Below are 21,753 nucleotides of genomic sequence, written 5' to 3'. Positions count from 1 at the left end.
TGAGCTATGATCATACTACAGTCTGGGCAACAGAGTGAGTCCCCATCTTAAAAAAAAAGATGATGATGATGATGATGATTATTATTATTGAGATGGAGTCTTGCTCTGTTGCCCAGGCAGGAGTGCGATGGCACGATCTTGGCTCACTGCAACTTCTGCCTCCTGGGCTCAAGTGATTCTCCTGACTCAGCCTCCCAAGCAGCTGAGATTACAGGTGCCTGCCACCATGCCCAGCTAATTTTTGTATTTTTAGTAGAGATGGGGTTTCATCATATTGGCCAGGCTGGTCTCGAACTCCTGACCTTGTGACTCACCAACCTCGGCCTCCCAAAGTGCTGGGACTACAGGTGTGAGCCACCTCGCCTGGCCAAAGATGATGATGATGATGATGATTATTTTATCCAAAATGTGTTTATTGAGATGGTTTCTCACTAATCTTGATTCAGAGTGCTTTTAGTGCTGCTTCCTCCTAAAGGAACATCCTTCTGTAAGCCTTGCTTTTCCTCCTGTAGGCTGGCAGAGGACAGTGCAGCAGCCAACACACAAAACTACCGTTTGTGCACGGCTAAGGACCGTGGTGATTTTATAGCATCCTGGGGATTTCACATCCATGAAGTAGGAATTGGGGCTCTGCACCAGGCGTTTCTTCTTGTGTTTCCTCTTCTCCTCTTCTGGAGAGGGATGAAGGAGATCCTTTGCAAGAGACGTGTTCTCATGGGTAGGTCGTCCCTGCCGGAAAGGGCCAAAGAAAATTATTTTTAAAGGGAAGTTGAACATAAAGATTTGGAAAATTAACAGCCTGGCCTTGTGAAGAATTTTTAAAATGTGTTCAGGAGAGAAAACCAACTGTGTGGCCAACTGACCGTTTGATAAGGAGGTTAGTATGACTAGGACACCAGATACTATTCATTAACACAATGGGAGGGTGACCCTGAAGACATTTCAGAGAACACTGAGGATGCCACAACCATCACAGACTCAAGTGCCAGGTCCTTGAGGGAATAACAATTTTAAGGAAGGATCCCAGGGTCCCAGTGAAACCCAGGATGCCTGTGGGAACTTGGGGCTCAGTGACTATGCTGCCTCATGTATCTCCTCCCTGAAGTCAAGCGAAGCGTTCCCCAGCTTCCCCATCTGTGGTTCAAGTGGGCCCAGGTACAGCTCAGATCACTCCTCCGGAAAACACAAGGAGCCAAACATGGGGCAGCTCCCATGCGGTGCTAACTGCCGGCATGCTAAATCTACAGCTGTGAAGGCATGGCTTTCTCCACCTAATTTCCGAGGAAGCCTTGAAGAATGCCTCAGGGCCCAATCAAAGAACTGCTATAGAGGCAGGGCTGCCATAGATAGTTCCCACCAGGGCAATGTCCAGCAGAACTGTTGGGTTGGGGCCACCACAGAGTGCCCTCACTAGGGCAATACTCAGTTGAGCCATGTGGGCAGGACCACCCCTGAGTTCCCAGACCCAGACCTATGATTCACTAGTGCATAATTCCAACCTGTGGTAGACATAGACACCTGACTACAACCTGCAGAACTGTGGCGTGGGCTGACTCCAGCAGTCATGGCAGCAGAGTCCCCTGGAGGCTTGGGAACCTAAGCCCTACCCCAGTGTCTCTGTAAGGTGAGAGGTAGAATCAAAAAAGCTGATTCTCACACCTCAAGATTAAATTTTGTTGGCCTTGTTGGGTTTGAAGTTATGTGGGACATGTTACCCCTATCCTCTTGCCTATTTCTTCCACCAACCTTTTGTTTTCGCCATGGACCTCGTGTTCTGCCCACCTCGGCCTCCCAAGGTGCTGGGATTACAGGGGTGAGCCACCTTCCCTGGCTGAGAAGAGAGTTCTTGATAAACAGGCTTCCATGTTAAAACTAGATTTTATAATGAGGTCCACAGATGGGTGGAGGAGAAGCCTGAGTAAATTTTGGTTAAGCAGAGAAACTTTGTTATCCCTCCTGTATGCATTATGCTCCCTTTTCTCCAACGGAGCTCTCTTCCAACTTGACGTTATTTTCCAATCAATCTGTTTTCCCAGTGTTGATGTTCTGATTTCATCTTACAAAAATATAGCATAAACTTTTATTTGTTGCATTATACAACATAAGCCTGACAATATAACAAATTGTTCCCAAAACTATAAATTCCTCGCCTTTTTATTTGTAATTTGACTTTTTAAAAATCTATGTAATTATAGAAGAATGTTGCTATTATAAAAATTTTAAGGGGTGGCAGGGAATAATTCCAAAATTATAAAACTCCTTGTGACAAATTTAGGAATGATATTCAGCTAGTTCTATAGTTTTTTATTCCTTGAATAATCAGCGATATACATCCGATTATAAACACACATTGTGGGATTTTTTGGCCAGGTTGACTTTTTTTTTTTTTTTTTTTTTTTTTTGAGATGGAGTCTCACTCTGCTGCCCAGGCTAGAGTGCAATGGCGCAATCTCGGCTCACTGCAACCTCTGCCTCCTGGATTCAAGTGATTCTCCTGCCTCAGCCTCCCAAGTACCTAGGATTACAGGCACCTGCCACCACACCCAGCTAATTTTTGTATTTTTAGTAGAGATGGGGTTTCACTACATTGGCCAGGTTGGTCTCAAGCTCCTGACCTTGTTATCCACCCACATTGGCCTCCCAAAGTGCTGGGATTACAGGCATGAGCCACCGCGTCTGGCCTTGGGTGACTTATTCTTTTAAGGAGCAATGTGGGTTAATGTTTCAAGGTGAAAAAATTTAAAAACTTGGGGGAAAGTGAGGGGAAGGGACAGAGAGATATTGAGAGAGATCAGATAGGTACATAAGCTTAGTGACTCAGCCTGTACTCCCAGTTACTTAGGAGGCTAAGGCAGGAGGATCACTTGAGCCCAGAAACTCAAGTTTTCAGTGAGCAGTGATTGTAACACTGCACTCCAGGCCATGTGATAGAACCAGACCTCGTCTCTAGAAAAAAAGAAAAAATATATATACATACATACATTGGTGTTTGTTTCTACATATGCTTCATAGTATATGTGTACATGGATTATAGGTAGATCATAGAATGGTAACAGTATTAAATTAGGTGGCAGCGTTTGTTCAGGAAGTAGTATGCACATTTGAAATTTTAATTGAGAATTATGTCTGGTCGGTTTGTGGTCTCACTGACTTCAGGAATGAGCTGAGAACCTTCTGAACCTTAGCAGTGAGTGTTATAACTCTTAAAGGTGGCACAGACCTGAAGAGTGAGCAGCAACAAGATTTATTGTGAAGATGGAAAGAACAAAACTTCCACAGCATGAAAGGGAACCACAGCAGGTTGCCCGTGGTGGTTGGGGTGGAGTGGCCAGCTTTTATTCCCTTATTTGTCCCCGCCCATATCCTGCTGATTGGTCATTTTACAGAGTGCTGACTGGTCCATTTTACAGAGTGCTGATTGGTCCATTTTACAAACCTCTAGCTAGCTACAGAGCATCAGTTGGTGCGTTTTTACACAGCACTGATTGGTACATTTTACAAACCTCTTGTAAGACAGAAAAGTTCTCCAGGTCCCCACCCGACCCAGGAAGTCCTGCTGGCTTCACCTCTCAGAATCAGCTTTTAAAGGCCATAAATTTCCAGGTAAGTAGGAATAGAAGAAACTAACATTTCCTTTGAGATCTATGATGTCATTTTTTTCTCCATCAATGATTTAGTTCCTTCTGGATCAAATGCTTTTTACATGGATGTATGTTTTATAGTAAATGTTATGTTGTCTTAATTATTTTAAAACTCCTATTCCTAGACTCTCCTGAAGGAGGAATTTAGTAGTTTTGAAGTATTTTTTGAGGCTAGGGAAGAAAAACCAAGATGACTGCATAAGGTTTCAGGGGATGTTCCATGCCTACCACCTGGTGAAAATGAGGGAGCTTTCCTCCTACCCGCCACTATTGCAGCAGCCTGCAGGAAATACGCCATCATTTCAGCGCGGCCGGCTCGCCCCTGGGTATTCTGGGAAGGTGACGTGTCGGGGCCAGTGGCCGCTCGCAGAGGCCAAACCCGCCCTGGTCTGCACCGCAGTGCGCAGTGAGGGTGTTGGTGCTGCTCCTCAGGGTTATTTTCCGCGGCCGCGGGAAGCCCGTGTTCCGTATTTGTTTTTTATGTTCTCTAATGTTTATGTTGTGGATTTAGTTTTTTAAAAAACATAAATGTTCCTCTACAGTCTTAACAATGGACCCTATAAAATAAGATTTTAAAGGATCCTACTTTCCCTTATTAATTTTAGACTTTTTTCTTTTAGTTCTGGCTTTACAAATGTGACCTAAAGAGAGCACTTGGTTTTATGTAGAACAATACAAACATCGTTTTACATGAATTTTATGGTTACAAAAATTTATGGGCAAATTTGTTCACGTGCCTTACTTTTAAAATATTGTGTTGTCTTTAATAGATTTTCAAAATACTTTAAATATTTTTCAGTAAGTTTGAGGGTAGAATTTATTTTAATGAGACTCCTCTTATAAAGTACATATCTGTGTGTGCATATGTGTATATTGAATTTGCTTTTGATTCTATCCTGTCACTTTTCTAGCAAAATGTTTCTAATGGACAGAGGCCAGAGAAGCACAGCAAATTTGCCACAGTACCACATATTTTATCTTAAAAGATGGTATGGATTTTGCATAACATACATGTGCAAACATATATATATAACATATAACGTAAAAAAAAATAAATAAAACATATAGCTGTTTGGTTTATTTTATGTGTGTGCATTAAAAAATTATTCAGTTGCCGGGCGCGGTGGCTCATGCCTGTAATTCCAGCACTTTGGGAGGCCAAGGCAGGTGGATCACGAGGTCAGGAGATCGAGACCATCCTGGCTAACAAGGTGAAACCCCGTTTCTACTAAAAATACAACAAATTAGCCGGGCGTGGTGACGGGTGCCTGTGGTCCCAGCTACTCAGGAGGCTGAGGCAGGATAACGGTGTGAACCCGGGAGGCGGAGCTTGCAGTGAGCCAAGATTGCACCACTGCACTCCAGCCTGGGCGACAGAGCGAGACTCCGTCTCAAAAAAAAAAAAAAAAAAAAAATTATTCAATTATGCTTGTTAAAGCAAGGTAAGGGTCACCATGGTGATAGATACAGGGACCTCTGCAGGTAGAGATTGGGCTAACTCTGAATACAGCCTGGGCAAGTGAGAGTTTATAACCAAAGAGCAGGCTGGGAGGTCTGTGAATGGAAATTTACCGAGGAGAAACCTCAAAGGTTAGTGGGATTATGGCGAAACCAGCCTAAAAGGATTTTTGCTGAAGACAGGCCAGGGTGATCAAACAGCACTTGGGGGAATGGTGCAGGATGATGAACCTGGTAAGATATTTTTGTTTGTTTGTTTGGTTTTGTTTTTTTGAGACGGAGTCTCACTCTCTCCCCCAGGCTGGAGTGCGGTGGTGCCATCTCAGCTCACTGCAAGCTCCGCCTCCCGGGTTCACGCCATTCTCCTGCCTCAGCCTCCGGAGTGGCTGGGATTACAGACACGCGCCAACACGCCCGGCTAATTTTTTGTATTTTCAGTAGAGACGGGGCTTCACCGTGTTAGCCAGGATGGTCTCGGCCTCCCAAAGTGCTGGGACTACAGGCGTGAGCCACCTCGCCGGGCCCCTGAACCTGGTAAGATATTAAGGGAGATCAGATATCAAAAGTAAGGAGGTTCTTGCTAAAGCTGGATTTCACAAGGGAAGTGCACGGACCAGAGAAGATTCAGGTGCCTGACTAAAGTTTGATCAAGCAAAGAATCTTTGTCAGTGTACAGAAAACTACGTTTTTATAAAATATTCCTCTGGCGCATCTGTATCTCCCCTTTTCATGGAACACAAAGCACGTTTTACATAACTTCTAGATACATGCACTTGTATTTTGAATGACCTGATGTATCTTCTCTTTTCAATTCTCAGCCTCAGTATATATAAGTGGAACTTAGAAGGCAATATTCCCTGAACATACTCTTCCACCAGAATCTCCTCTACAGATTTTTGCTGCCCGTTTTACCAGTGGCTGAAGCTACCTTCTCTTATGTAAGTAGAAATGTTACATATCTCCAGCCTCTTCCTCCTTACCTGCCAACCCTGTCTAGTCCATGACTCCTCTGTTATAAATGCTTATAAAACGTTTTTTCTGAATCAGAAACGTGTTGTATTGCTCAAGCCATGTTCATTTTAATTACAATTTAACTGCATAATTTAATTTCCCCATTTTTTGGATATAGTGTTTGCTTTTCTCCAGTGGTTCTACTTTGTTCTAGTATATCCCTCTGGCAAGGGCAGTTGTTTCCTCACTTGAGTGGGCATTAGTATCACCTGGGGGCTTGTTAAACTGTGCAAGCTCCATCCCAGGTTTCTAATTGTCAGGGTTTGGTTTGCAGCATAAGAATTTGCATTTCTAACAAGTGCCAGAATTGGTCTGAGGAATGCACGTTGAGAGAAGTGGGATTCGGGTTCACTAACCTGGTTTAGAGAAAATTACAGTAGTGTGCCAAATCTGAGGAGGGAGCAGAGTTGAAGCCCAGTTTCAATATGTGAATGAGTGCTTTATACACTCAAACCCCTTCAAGGGCTGGGGAGTAAGGGAGAACATGAGCGGGCGGGCAGGGGGCGTGCACAGAGGCATACACTCAATCCCAGACCTATGGATTGAGAATCACGTGTTAATAATACTTTCAGTGTTTTGTGTGTTTATTACAGTTTGAGAATGACTGGACCAAACTGCCTCCAAAATCTTAAGTCCCAGCAGCAAAGCGAAGCTCAGACAGCATTTGGATGGCTATTGCTTTCTGTCTGTGTTTTAAGTCAGCTGTTGTTAAAGGTTTGTTTCAGAGAGTTACCCAGGTGTAATACCCTTCCAAGTAGATAATGATTGAAAGAGTATGTCCTGCAGGTGTATGATATTTTCCATCCACTTCAGCACGTTTTTCTGATGGGTCAATGACAGTCCATGAATTGTCTGGTGTAATACTCAAAAATTCTGGAAGTGGCAAATATTCAAGGACAGCCATAATATTCCACTTGGCCAAGGCTCTTCTGACAGGCTCATGTTCATGCAGGATCAGATCTGACCCAGAATCAACAGAACTGAAGCTGCAAATTCAGCTTTGTGAAGGCTTCAGATGTAGCCACGGTTAAAGAAGATTGACATTAAGCAGGTGAGCAGAGTTTGCTTGAGGTTCACCCAGGGAATTCATGAGGCTGCAGGTGCATTCCTTCATGGCCTGAAAAGCACAGTTTTTGAGGAGTTGTGGTCCCTCTCAGAAACTGTTCCTGCAAAGTAGTCCTGGAAACATGTTTGTCTGCATTCAAGAAAGATCTTCCTTTTGTTCATGTAAAGGAAGCCCAACTTATTTCCCAGGTAAGAGAGCGGAAGCAACTGTGATACAGAATCCTAAGGCATGGGGGCTAGTTGTAATCCAGGCAACATGTAGGGTCAGGTTCTCCAAGTCCTGTGGTTAAAGGGCTCCACCCTAGGAAAGTGAGCCACCCAGGGCTTGGTAAGTGACCTTATGATCAGCCCTTGGCCTGTGAGCCTGTCGTAACCGGGCACGGGACTGGGTTCTTGGTTTGAATTTGCCCGTCAAATGGCCAGTGCAGAAAGGGAAGAGAGCACAGTCCTTCAGGCCAACTCACTCACTTGGCCTATTGAAACATTTGCTCTTCTGAGCAGAGCCTAGTATTGTTGCGGATTAAATACAGCAGAGGATGTAAGTTACCAGTATTAGTCACCATCAACTGAGTACTTATTCTGTATCAGTCACTGTTCCTATTGCTTTCCATTTCCACCCGTTATATATTAGTGACGATAAAAATGCCATACAGGCTGGGTGCGGTGGCTCATGCCTGTAATCCCAGCACTTTGGAGGCCAAGGCAGGTGGACCACCTGAGGTCAGGAGTTTGAGACCAGCCTGGCCAACATGGTGAAACCCCTCCGTCTCTACTAAAAAAAACCAAAAAACAAAAAAAAACCTAAACAAAAAGTAGCCCGGCACGGTGGCGGGCTTCTGTAATCCCAGCTACTCGGGAGGCTGAGGCAGCAGAATTGTTTGAACCTGGGAGGCGGAGGTTGCAGTGAGCCAAGATTGTGCCATTGCATTCTAGCATGGGTGACAAAAGCGAAACTCCATCTCAATAAAGAGAAAAAGCCATACAAAAAGGCTAAGAGCCTTGTTCAGCCTCACACAGGAAAGTGGCAGAGCTAGGGTGTTAATTCAGGCATTCACAATCCAGATCCTCTACACATTTCACTGACATGAAACCCAGAAATTTCAGGTCTATTACCTTGAACCCAGAACTATTTTTTCTCAAACTTGTTTTCTTGTGAGGTATGTATAGGAAAAAAATTGCATACAATACAGTACTGCTTTACAAATATGTAATCTAATACCCAAGTCGAGAAAAAAATGATCCTGAGCTCCTCAAAACTCGTGGGTATCCCTTCCCCATCTTGACCTTTTCTTCTGAGATGAGTCCTCCATGCTGCTGTTTGTAATTTTATTCCTCATGATTACATATTTAAGCTACAGGAATACATCTTATATGGTTTTGCTTATGCTTACCTGTATGTATTTTTTTTGTCTTTCCCATTTGATATTTCATTTTCTGTAGTTATCCATGTTGTGTGTAATTGCAACTTCTTAATTTTTATTGATAGTGTTATCTCATTATATATAATATATACTGCATGTAGTATGTATCTTTCTCACTATGTATGTATACAGAGTGTATGGCCGGGCGCGGTGGCTCAAGCCTGTAATCCCAGCACTTTGGGAGGCCGAGACAGGCGGATCACGAGGTCAGGAGATGGAGACCATCCTGGCTAACACGGAACCCCGTCTCTACTAAAAAATACAAAAAACTAGCCGGGCGAGGTGGCGGGCACCTGTAGTCCCAGCTACTTGGGAGACTGAGGCAGGAGAATGGCGTGAACCCGGGAGGCGGAGCTTGCAGTGAGCTGAGATGCGGCCACTGCACTCCAGCCTGGGCAACAGAGCGAGACTCCGTCTCAAAATAAATAAATAAACAGAGTGTATGCGTTTCACTATATAGACGTATCATTATCTTAGAGTTTCCATATGCATGCCACAGTAAGCCGATCCCTTCCCCCACCGCCACCCGGTGAGATGGAGTCTTGTTCTGTCACTCAAGCTGGATGGAGTGCAGTGGTGCAATCTCGGCTCACTTCAGCCTCTGTCTTTCAGGTTGAAGCGATTCTTCTGCTTTAGCCTCCCATGTAACTGGGACTGCAGGCACCCGTCACCACACCGAGCTAATTTTTGTATTTTTAGCAGAGACAGGCTTTTACCATGTTGTCCTGGCTGGTCTCTAACTCCTGACCTCAGGTGATCTGCCCACTTCAGCCTCCCAAAATGCTGGGATTACAGACGTGAGCCACCGTGCTTGGCTGCCGATGCCTTCTATACCTGATGATTGTTTGGGTTGTGTCTAGTCTGCAGTTATCACCAACACTGCAATCGTAATCACTGAAGTATGTGTATCCTGATTTACACAGGTACACATCTCTCGGGGATCTGTTACTGGAAGTGGAATTGATGGATCTTCAATTCAAATGTTGCTCATGGCAGGGTTAATTATAACAAGCACTTTGGTAAACTATCTGCTATTACCTAGAAAACCGTGTATACCTTAGACATGCACCAGCCATTCTACTCTGTGGAGTAGGCCACGGAAAAGTACATGCACAGTTGATGAAAAGACATGTATTTAAATGTTTATAGCAGCATTATTTCTAATAGCCAAAAACTGGAAATAAAGCAAAGTGGGTAAGTAAATGGTGGTATATAAATTCAATGGAATTCAACTATAAATAATAAAAAATAATGACCTGTATCTACGTGTAAAAACCTTGATGAATTTTATAAACACAAAGTTGAGCAAAATAATCTAGGCAAAAACTTACCTGTCTGTGAGTTCATCTCTATAACATTCAGAAGTCAGTGTGAAAAGTCAGGATGGTGGTTGCCTGTGAACAGGAGAGAGGCTGTTTTGGGAAGGGCTCACTTGGGTCTTCTCAGTTGCTGGAGTTCACTGTGATAAATTTAGGGTTTGTTTCTTTTACTGCCACATATATATATATATATATATATATATATATATATATATATTTTTTTTTTTTTTTTTTTTTTGAGACAGAGTCTCACTCTGTTCCCCAGGCTGGATGCCTGGCTTTTTATATTTTAGTAGAAATGGGGTTTCAGCATGTAGCCCTGGCTGATCTCAAACTCCTGAGCTCAGGAGTCTTTCCTTCTTTACAGGAGGGAAGACCTTTCTTCTACTTTCTGAGAATTCAATAATTGAGTCCATGAAAGAAATTGACAGTAGTCAGATTAACGGGAGAAAAGGTATACAAATTAGATATGGACACAGGGACATCACATGAAAGAAAAGCAAATGTCCCAGAACCCAGTGAGATCCAGAAGCTTCTGTACCCTCTTCTTAGGACAGAGGGTATAGATGATTAGGTAACTTAGGGGAGAGTAAACAGTTTGGGGGAAAGATAAACGGACTGTCGGAAGAACAGGTAACAGCCGGTGACAAAGTCTGTGTGTGTTGTCAAGGTCTACTCTCCTCTCCTGTGATAGGAGCCAGTCTTCCCTGGTTGGTGAGTTTCCTGGGGAGGGAATTCATGACAATTAAGTTCCTTTTGGATAATCTCTTTAGATAAGGAAGCTCAGAGAAAACCTCTGCCTGTATGAGCTGCTCCCCACATACCCTCAGTTCAGAGTAATCAGCATACTAAAGCATCATATTTTGGGGTGGAGATCCTCCCACCTCAGTCTCTTGAGTAGCTGGGACCACAGGCATGCACCATCATGCCTGGCTAATTTTTTTTAAATTTTTTTCCAGAGACAGAGTCTCACCATATTGCCCAGGCTGGTCTCCAATTCCTGGCCTCAAGTGATCCTCCTACCTCTCTCTCCCAAACAGCTGGGATTACAGGCATGAGTCACCATGCCCAGGCTAGGGGTGGCATTTCCTGAACTCCTTCAGCCCTCTTGGGAAATGTGCAGGCAGGAAGAAAAAAAAATACCCCTGTCCACAGCCAAGTCTTGTTGAACTTATGCTTGGCAGAATAGAACGTTACAGCCAACCACGTGCAAACTGGGATGATAAATGTCTGCGTGTCTGACAGAAGGTTTGGCTTCTGATTCAGCTGTGGTGATTTTTCCATCTACTTAACTCCAAATTCTATTAGCTAGTTTAAACTCTTTATTGGACTATGAACACTGTAAGTACACAATCATATGATTATTTTATCTGTTGACTTAAATAGAATTGTGTATGAAGGCTCTACTGAAGTTATTCAGGGTTGAGTCAGGAAAAGCTAAATTTCAACCTCTTTTAAGAAAAATACTGATGCCTCCAAATCCATAGTATATATGTTGCTTACTAGTTTATAAAGGGCCCCGGAAGAAAGGACATTTCTAGTGTTTTATGTCAATCATAGGAAAATAAGCTGTAATTCTTTAATTATTAAAAGTAGGATTGTGGCCAGCATGGTGGCCCACACTTGTATAGCACTTTGGGAGGCTGAGATGGGAAGATTGCTCAAGGCCAGGAGTTCGAGACAAGCCTGGGTAACATAGCAAGACCCCATCTCTACATAAAGAAAAATGTATGATTGCTTCCCCCCACCAATCCCCGACACTTCCCTGGCTCCAAACCCCAATTCCTCTGCTCTCATTTCTGCTGTGTCTTACTCTATGAAGCTTTCAAAAACTGCCTTTCTAGAGTCCCCCTTTTCCTTTTTATGAATTTATTATTGTTGTTTAATTAAAAGACAGGGTCTCACTCTGTTGCCCAGGCTGGGTGCAGTTCTGCGATCACTACAGCCTCAGTCTCCAAGCGATCCTCCCATCTTAGCCTCCCCAGTGGCTGGGACCATAGGTGCATGCCACCATGCCCAGCTAATTTTTTTTTGAGATGGAGTCTTGCTCTGTTGCCCAGGCTGGAGTGCAGTGGCGCAATCTCGGCTCACTGCAAGCTCCGCCTCCTGGGTTCACGCCATTCTCCTGCCTCAGCCTCCTGAGTAGTGGTAGCCCCTGCCACCATGCCCAGCTAATTTTTTGAATTTTTAGTAGAGACAGGGTTTCACCATGTTAGCCAGGATGGTCTCGGTCTCCTGACCTCATGTTCCGCCCGCCTTGGCCTCCCAAAGTGCTGGTATTACAGGCGTGAGCCGCCGCGCCCAGACCACTAATTTTTTAATCCTTTTGTCGAGATGGGGGTCTCACTATGTTAATCTAGTTTCAAACTCCTGGCATCAAGCAATCCTTCTGTCCAGAGTGCTGAGATTGCAGGCATAAGCCGCTGTGCCAGGCCCCTCATTCTTTAAATAGCTACTTTAGATTCTATTGTGATGCTATTTTAATAATTTTCCCATTTTCCAACTTTTATTATACTAATGAGTAGGTGATTCCTTTTTAAATTATATATGTAAATTATATATTTGAATAATATGTTTACATAGTTAAAAAAATATACAAAAAGCATACAGTGAGAAGTCATCTTTCCATCCGTAATGACAATATATCGCCTTTTGCCTGGCATAGATGCACACATAAATTATTGTCCTGACATGATTATGAATAATCCTGCTTTCTGTCAGAAGTGTGCTAGTTTGGATGATAAATTATACAGACATTCTGCTTATATCCTTGCTGCTTCACCATGCTGTTATATTCCTTCCAGTTCAGAGGCAAATGTGGTATCGTTGCCTATATCTCTTCCAGAGGAATTTTATTTGTATTTTGTAAGTACATACATGAATTCTGTTTTTTTGCACTTTTAAACAAATGGATGTATCCATGCTGTTTTAATTTAAATTTTTACTTTGAAACAACCTTAAACTTACAGAAGTTAAAAGAATATTAGTAGCCAGGTATGCTGGCTCACAGGTATAATCCCAGCACTGTGGGAGGCTGAGATGGGTGGATTGCTTGAGGCCAGGAGTTCGAGACCAGCCTGGGCAGCATAATGAGACCTCCTCTCTACAAAAAAAAAAAAATGTAAAAGTTAGTTGGGTGTGGTGTTACATGCCTATAGTCCCAGCCACTCAGGAGGCTGAGGCAGGAGGATCGCTTGAGTCCAGGAGTTAGAGGCTGCACTGAACCATGATCACACCCCTGCACTCCAGCCTGGATGATAGAGTGAGACCCTGTTGCTTAAAAGAATGTTAAAAAAAAAAAAAAACCCTACCCTTTACCCAAATTCACAAATACTAAAATATTTTCACATTAGTTTATCAATTTTTCTCCTTCCCTCCCTCTTTCGTTTCTCCCTCTTTTGTTTTTTGTTTTGTTTTGTTTTTTGGTTTTTTTTGGAGACAGGGTCTTGGTTTGTCACCCAGGCTGGGGTGCAATGGCACACTCATAGCTCACTGACATTTCAAACTCCTGGGCTCAAAGAAACCTCCTGCCTGAGCCTCCAGAGTAGCTGGGACTACCGTTATATGTCTCTGTACCTGGCTAATTTTAAACTTTTTTTATAGAGACAGGATCTTGCCATGTTGCCCAGGCTGATCTCAAACTTCTGGGCTCAAGTGATCCTCCCACCTTGACATCCCAAAGTGTTTTGATTACAGGCATGAGCCACAAAGCCTGGCCTCCTTTCCCTCTTTTTCTTCTCCTTCTGTTTCCCCCTGCTTATAAACTTTTTAATTTTTCTTTTTTTCTTTTTTTTTTTTAAACTTTTGACCACTTTGGGAGAAGGTTGCAGACATCATGTCCCTAATGCATTTCCTGAGAACCGGGATATATATTTGGATAACCATAGTAAAGACATTAATTCAGGAAATGTAACAATACAATTATTTTGTCTAATCTACAGGCTATAACCCAATGTCTTCATTTGCCCCAATAATGTTATTTACGACTTTTTCATGTTAAGTATCTTGTTTAACACTATGTATCTTATCAGTCTGCCATAATGTTTAATATCTTTACTCTGGAATGGTTCCTCTGCCTGCCTCTGCCTTTCATGTGTTTGTGACTTTTGAAGCGTGCATGCTAGGTGTGTTACAGAATGCCCTCGGCTTGTGACTTTTGAAGCGTGCATGCTAGGTGTGTTACAGAATGCCCTCAGCTTGAGTCCATCTGAAGTGTTCTTAAGACTGGATTCTACTGATGCTGCTTTGGTTGGCACAACACAGATTTTCCCAGTGTGGTCATCAAAATGATGTTTTATGGCTAAACCATTCTTTCAACATTTAATCATCAAGGAAATGTAAATCGAAACCACAATGAGATATCATCTCCTCCCAGTTAGAATTGCTGTTATCACGAAGACATAAAAATAAATGCTGGCGAGGATGCAGACGAAAGGGAGCTCTCCCACACTTTGGATGAGAATGCGAATTAGTATAGTCAATATGGAAAAGAGTATGCAGAGTCCTCAAAAAACTACAAATGGAACTACCCTATGAACCAGCAATTCCACTGCTGAGTATTTGTCCAGTTAAATCAGCGTATTGAAGAGATAGCTGCACTCTTGTGTTCATTGCAGCATTATTCATGATAGCTAAGATATGGAATCCACCGAAGTGTTCACCAGCAGATAAATGGATTAAAAGAATGTGGTGCATATACACAATCGAATACTACTTAGCCATAAAAAAGAATGAAATCCTGTCATTCATAGCAGCATGGATGGAACTGGAGGACATTATGTTAAGTGAAATAAGCCAGGCACAGAAAGATAAATGGCTTAAAAAGTTGACCTCATAGAAGTAGAGAGCAGAATTGTAATTAATAACCACAATTATAAATAATGGTCAGTATCAAAAAATATTGTCATCCTACAGTGCTACAGAACATTAGAACTTGTTTTTCCTATCTAGCTGTAATTTTCCCTCTTTTATTTTTTTTGGAACAGGGTCTTGTCCTGTCACCCAGGCATGACACGATCACAGCTCACTGCAGCTTAAACGATCCTCCTGCCTCAGCTTCTGGAGTAGCTACAGACACATGCCATCATGCCTAGCTATTTTTAAAAATTTTCCATAAAGATGGGGTCTTACCATGTTGCCCAGGCTAGTCTCAAACTCCTGGCGTAAAACAATCCTCCCGCTGTTGTCTCCCAAAGTGCTAGGATTACAGGTATGAGCCATCACGCCCAGCTCCAATTTTTAGATACCCCAGAACACATTCCAAGCTTGTCTTGTACCTCTCCTGTCCCGACTTTTTAAAATTTTATTATTTTTTTTGTTTTGGGGAGATGGAGTCTTGCTTTGTCGCCCAGGCTGGAGTGCGGTGGCCTGATCTCGGCTCACTGCAAGCTCCGCCTCCCGGGTTCACGCCATTCTCCTGCCTCAGCCTCCCGAGTAGCTGGGACTACAGGCGCCCGCCACCACGTCCAGCTAAATTTTTGTATTTTTTTAGAAGACACGGGGTTTCATCGTGTTAGGATGATCTCGATCTCCTGACCTCATGATCTGCCTGCCTCGGCCTCCCAAAGTGCTGGGATTACAGGCTTGAGCCACCACGCCCGGCCTGTCCCCACTTTTGAATCAGCTGTTTTTTTCCCAAGGAATCCTGATTTCTGTTGTGTAGAAAGGTACTTAGAAACCAAGGTCTTGGTGCTACTGGTATGTTATTGCTTTTAGGACCTTTCAAATATACAGGATATGAAGATATAGCTGTATGCATGTAACTCTATTGTGTATATATGTATATAACTATGTGCGTGTATGTGTATATATATATCTTCATGTACTTTTAGTGATATTTTCCATCCCAATCTACGCCGCAGGGTTTTTCCTTGCCTTTCCTATTTGTAGAGCTTCCTTCCACATTGAGAACCTTATCTCCCAGTGAGCGTCACCCCATTTCTGTCTCATCTCTTTCCCTACTCTGCCCCTTGCCTCCTAGGGTCCCCTTTCCTCTCATCAGTTGTCAGACAAGAGGAGCATCATGCACACATCATAGATTTAATATCAAACTTTTAAAATCTTCAGGGAAATGTAAGCAGGCTTCTGCAGGGAAAGGGGCTAGGTCTGGGAAGATGGGGAGTACTTGCGGGCACCTGGGAAGCTCAGGGAAGCAGCAGGCACCCTGTCAATGGGGTGTCCCCTCATGAGGGTGGCAGACTGTCTCCCTGAGTTCTGGGTGGCAGCAGCAGCCCAGGGCCTTGGGCTGAGGCCCAGCCAACCCTCTGTGGGGCTGCCACACCACTTCCTAAAAAGGCATAAACACATTTTCTTCCAAGTGGAGTCCAGCGTATTTTATTTTCCTGTTGAATGGTAGACAGCATGAGGGCAGGGTCCCTGTGGTGATTTTTCTGCCAGTAATAGTTTCTGCAAGAGCAACAGTTACGTATTTTTCTAATAAAATCAATTAAGGCCCACTTTTTGATGGGGTTGTTTGTTTTTTTCTTGTAAATTTGTTTGAGTTCTTTGTAGGTTCTGGATATTAGCCCTTTGTCAGATGAGTAGATTGCAAAAATGTTCTCCCATTCTGTAGGTTGCCTGTTCACTCTGATGGTAGTTTCTTTTGCTGTGCAGAAGCTCTTTAGTTTAATGAGATCCCATTTGTCAATTTTGGCTTTTGCTGCCGTTGCTTTTGGTGTTTTAGACATGAAGTCTTTGCCCATGCCTATGTCCTGAATGGTACTACCTAGGTTTTCCTCTAGGATTTTTATGGTATTAGGTCTAACATTTAAGTCTCTAATCCATCTTGAATTAATTTTCGTATAAGGAGTAAGGAAAGGATCCAGTTTCAGCTTTCTACTTATGGCTAGCTAATTTTCCCAGCACCATTTATTAAATAGGGAATCCTTTCCCCATTTCTTGTTTCTCTGAGGTTTGTCAAAGATCAGATGGCTGTAGATGTGTGGTATTATTTCTGAGGACTCTGTTCTGTTCCATTGGCCTATATCTCTGTTTTGGTACCAGTACCATGCTGTTTTGGTTACTGTAGCCTTGTAGTATAGTTTGAAGTCAGGTAGCGTGATGCCTCCAGCTTTGTTCTTTTGACTTAGGATTGTCTTGGAGATGCGGGCTCTTTTTTGGTTCCATATGAACTTTAAAGCAGTTTTTTCCAATTCTGTGAAGAAACTCATCCAACAGACACATGAAAAAATGCTCATCATCACTGGCCATCAGAGAAATGCAAATCAAAACCACAATGAGATACCATCTCACACCAGTTAGAATGGCGATCATTCAAAAGTCAGGAAACAACAGGTGCTGGAGAGGATGGGGAGAAGTAGGAACACTTTTACACTGTTGGTGGGATTGTAAACTAGTTCAACCATTATGGAAAACAGTATGGCGATTCCTCAAGGATCTAGAACTAGATGTACCATATGACCCAGCCATCCCATTACTGGGTATATACCCAAAGGATTATAAATTATGCTGCTATAAAGACACATGCACACGTATGTTTATTGCGGCACTATTCACAATAGCAAAGACTTGGAACCAACCCAAATGTCCATCAGTGACAGACTGGATTAAGAAAATGTGGCACATATACACCATGGAATACTATGCAGCCATCAAAAAGGATGAGTTTGTGTCCTTTGTAGGGACATGGATGCAGCTGGAAACCATCATTCTTAGCAAACTATCACAAGAACAGAAAACCAAACACCGCATGTTCTCACTCATAGGTGGGAACTGAACAATGAGATTACTTGGACTCAGGAAGGGGAACATCACACACCGGGGCCTATCATGGGGAGGGGGGAGGGGGGAGGGATTGCACTGGGAGTTATACCTGATGTAAATGATGAGTTGATGGGTGCAGCACACCAACATGGCACAAGTATACATATGTAACAAACTTGCACATTATGCACATGTACCCTTCAACTTAAAGTATAATAATAATAAATTAAAAAAAAAATTAAGGCAGTAACAAGTTTGCTCAAAGAATCAACCTGAACATATATATATATATTATGTATCAATAAAAAATTTTTTTCCAGATTAAAAATGTAAAACTTTTACCACAGTCAAAACAAACAAAAAAAACTGTTTAAGATTGATCTTTCATCTTTCATAGTGATTTGGCCTATGAGTAAATGTTAAAGATGATTTATTTGGTTTCTTTTTATTTCAGTGATGAGATGGAGAAGTATATTTTACATAAAAGGGCAAAAAATATTTTATTCATAGATATTTTTTTTTTGCCTATGCCCTTAGTTTAAATCCTCAGAATATACATTATTGTCTTCAGAAATCAATCTAGATTTACCTGTATCTTATTAGAACTCAGCTTTGCTGGGTGTGGTACACACACCTGTAGTGCCAGCACTTTGGGAGAACGAGGAGGGAGGATTGCTTGAGCTCGGGAATTTGAGACCGGCCTGGGAAACATGGTGAAACCCTGTCTCTACAAAAATACAAAAAAAAAAAAAAAAAAGGCTGGGCACGTTGGTTCACGCTTGTAATCCCAGCACTTTGGGAGGCTGAGGTGGGTGGATCACGAGGTCAGGAGTTCAAGACCAGCCTAGCCAACAGGTAAAACCCCGTTTCTACTAAAAATATGAAAATTAACTGGATGTGGTGGTGAGTGCCTATAAATCCAGCTAATCGGGAGACTAAGGCAGGAGAATCGCTTCAACCCAGGAGGCAGAGGTTGCAGTGAGCTGAAATCACGCCACTGCACTCCAGTTTGGGCAACAGGGCAAGATTCTGTCTCGGGGAAAAAAAAAAAAAATTAGCCGGGCATGGTGGTGCACACCTACAGTCCCAGCTACTCAAGAGGCTGAGGTGGGGAGCCCTAGTGGGTGTAGTAAGCCAAGATCACACCACTGCACTCCAGCCTGGGCGACAGAGTGAGACCCTGTCTCAAAAAAACAAAACACTGAGCTTTAATTTTATAAAACTTTTTTCTAGTTGAGAGTACATTGCTACAAGCTAACTTTAAAGAAGTCATATTCCGGCTGGCACGGTGGCTCACACCTGTAATCCCAGCACTTTGGGAGGCCGAGGCTGGTGGATCACGAGGTCAAGAGATCAAGAGATCAAGACCATCTGGCCAACATGGTGAAACCCTATCTCTACTAAAAATACAAAAATTAGCTGTCTGTGGTGACGCATGCCTGTAGTCCCAGCTACTTGGGAAGCTGAGGCAGGAGAATTGCTTGAATCCGGCAGGTGGAGGTTGCAGTGAGCGGACATCGTGCCACTGCACCCCAGCCTGGTGACAAAGTGAGACTCTGGTTCCAAAAAAAAAAAAAAAAAAGGTCATATTCTTTGATTACTAGGAACTTTGCAATTTGTTTTGCTTCTTCTGATTTTTATTTTTGCCTGGCACAACATTTCCTTCCTTGGCCCTGTCTATATTAATAATGCTGCCAGGATATAATGAATGATTTTATTCCAGTATTTTCTACCTTAATTATGTTAAAGAAAAACAAAAGCTGGATATTAGTTATAGTGATAAGGACACATTTTAATCACTAATAACTGTTGTAATAGTGAAGAGAGTCCAGCATGATCTGAGCTCAACTTTGGTGTGTGCAGAGGTGACTGGGTGTTTTAAAGGAAGAATGAAGCTGGGTGTGTACTGGACACTGGGATGAAGCTACTGCAGAGGCTGAGGCAGAAGGATTGCTTGAGCCAGGGGTTTGAGACCAGCCTGGGCAATACATCAAGACAGGCTGGGTGGGGTGGCTCATGCCTGTAATCTGCACTTTGGGAGGTGGAGGTGGATGAATGGCTTGAGTTCTGGAGTTCGAGACCAGCCTAGGCAACATCGTGAAACACTGTCTCTACAAAAAATACAAAAATTAGCAGGGAATGGTGGCATGTGGCTGTAGTCCCAGCTACTCAGGGGGCTTGGGTGGGAGGATCCCTTGAATTTGAGGAGGCAGAGTTTGCAGTGAGCCAAGATCTCACCACTTCACTGTAGCCTGGGCTACAGAGTGAGACCCTGTCTCGGGAAAAAAAAAAAAAAAAAAAAAAAAAAGACTTTGCTTCACCCACAAATGGAAAATGAGGGACTAGGAGGGAGTTGAGTTGGGGGGCAGGGTATGCTTGACAGTCAGGGAAATACAAATTTACCAAAAGTGGCTGGTCCACGTAAAACCCAACTGGGATTGCTACCTGGTGCTGTTTGAAGTTAGGCTCTGACCCTCGCACAGAGGCCAGGAGATGGGACCCTATCTTCTGGTGTTGGCTGGAACAAACAGGAAATTCATTTGGGAGCCTTTACTTTTTTCAGACAGGTTATCTAAGAGGTATAGGGTCAACCAGGGGATGTGGCCTTGAGCTGCTAGAATCTATGTTAGTATTTTGTTCAAATATTTACAGGCCTAGGTTAAGACCGACTTTGTTTCTTTGTTTTTTGAGATAGAGTTTTGCTCTTGTCGCCCACGCTGAAGTGCAATGGCGTGATCTTGGCTCACTGCAACCTCTGCCTTCCGGGTTCAAGTGATCCTCCTGCCTCAGCATCCCGAGGAGCTGAGATTACAGGTGCTTGCCACCACGACTGGCCAATTTTTGTATTTTTCGTAGACACGGGGTTTCACCATGATGTCCAGGCTGGCTGAAACCCCATCTCTATTAAAAATAACAAAAATTAGCCAGGTGTGGTGGTGCACGCCTGTAATCCCAGCTACTCGGGAGGCTGAGGCAGGAGAATCGTTTGAACCTGGGAGGCGGAGGTTGCAGTGAGCTGAGATCATGCCGTTGCACTCTAGCCTGGGCAACAGAGTGAGACTCAAAAAATAAATACTTGCAAAAACCAAAAGAATACCATTTAATAAAAATTACATAAGATTCAAATGGCACAGTCCATAAATGAAGTTTTATTGGAATACACTCATGCCCACCTGTTTACATATTGTCTGTGACTGCTTTCCCACTACGAAAGTTGAGTGGTTGTGAGCGATGGCCCTCAAAGCCTAAAATATTTACTGTCTTGCTCTCCTCTCTACAGAAGAAGGCTGCTGATCTCTGACTGATTCATCGATTGATTATTATTTGAAACGGGGTTTCACTCTGTCATCCAGGCTATAATGCAGTGGTGTCATCTCAGCTCACTGCAACCTCCACCTCCCAGGCTCAAGCAATCCTATCTCAGCCTCCTAAGTAGCTGGAACCACAGGCGTGTGCCACCGCTCGCAGCTAATCTTTTGTATTTTTGGTAGAGATGGGGTTTCACCATATTTCCCAGGCTGGTCTAAAACTCCTGAGCTCAAGTGATCTGCCTGCCTCAGCCTCCCAAAGTGCTGGGACTAGAGGCATGAGCCACCATGCCTGGCTGACCTCCGATTTATATGGCCAGGTGGGGACAGGTGCTCAGTTGCTTGTGCATATGTTGTTTGGAGATCACAAGTTAGCAAGATAAAAGCGCATTCATCACAGAGGTTTCAGTCTAGTAGAAGTTAAATTTTTGTACCAGGTGCAGTGGTTCACGCCTGTAATCCCAGCACTTTGGGAGGCTGAGGCAGGCACATTGCCTGAGCTCAGGAGTTCGAGACCAGCCTGGGCAATACGGTGAAACCCCATCTCTACTAAAATACAAAAAACTAGCTGGGCATGGCAGCATGCGCCTGTAGTCCCAGCTGCTTGGGAGGCTGAGGCAGGGGAACCCTGGAGGTGGAGGTTGCAGTGAGCCAAGATCGGGCCACTATACTCCAGCATGGGTGACAGAGCGAGAGTTTGTCTCAAAAAAAAACAAAAACAAACAAACAAAAAAAACCCCAAAAAACCAAAGTTCAATTTTTGTTTAATAGGTGAGATCATTTGAAAGATAGATATAAATTGTGCTTT

General features: G+C 43.3%; 1 protein-coding gene and 1 long non-coding RNA gene across 2 annotated transcripts in view; one reads left to right on the top strand and one right to left on the bottom strand.

Moving 5' to 3' along the window:
• Nucleotides 1-392: 392 nt before the first annotated feature.
• LOC126959259 (40S ribosomal protein S27-like) lies at nt 393-738 on the bottom strand (the record flags this gene model as incomplete). Its single annotated transcript, XM_050798171.1, has 1 exon — nt 393-738. A coding segment is annotated over one exon (285 nt), but the record flags the coding sequence as incomplete, so codon positions are not given.
• A 4,314-nt stretch (nt 739-5,052) lies between these two features.
• The window catches only part of LOC126958888 (uncharacterized), a 37,487-nt gene continuing 20,786 nt past the window's right edge, over nt 5,053-21,753 (top strand). Inside the window, exons 1-3 of the long non-coding RNA XR_007727398.1 lie at nt 5,053-5,633; nt 5,918-6,037; nt 7,063-7,161. This is a non-coding gene — a long non-coding RNA (uncharacterized LOC126958888). The remainder of the gene's footprint in view (nt 5,634-5,917; nt 6,038-7,062; nt 7,162-21,753) is intronic.

The sequence above is a fragment of the Macaca thibetana genome, chromosome 7, assembly GCF_024542745.1.
Source record: "Macaca thibetana thibetana isolate TM-01 chromosome 7, ASM2454274v1, whole genome shotgun sequence".
Lineage (NCBI taxonomy): Eukaryota > Metazoa > Chordata > Mammalia > Primates > Cercopithecidae > Macaca > Macaca thibetana.
This window is presented reverse-complemented; position numbering and strand designations above follow the sequence as displayed.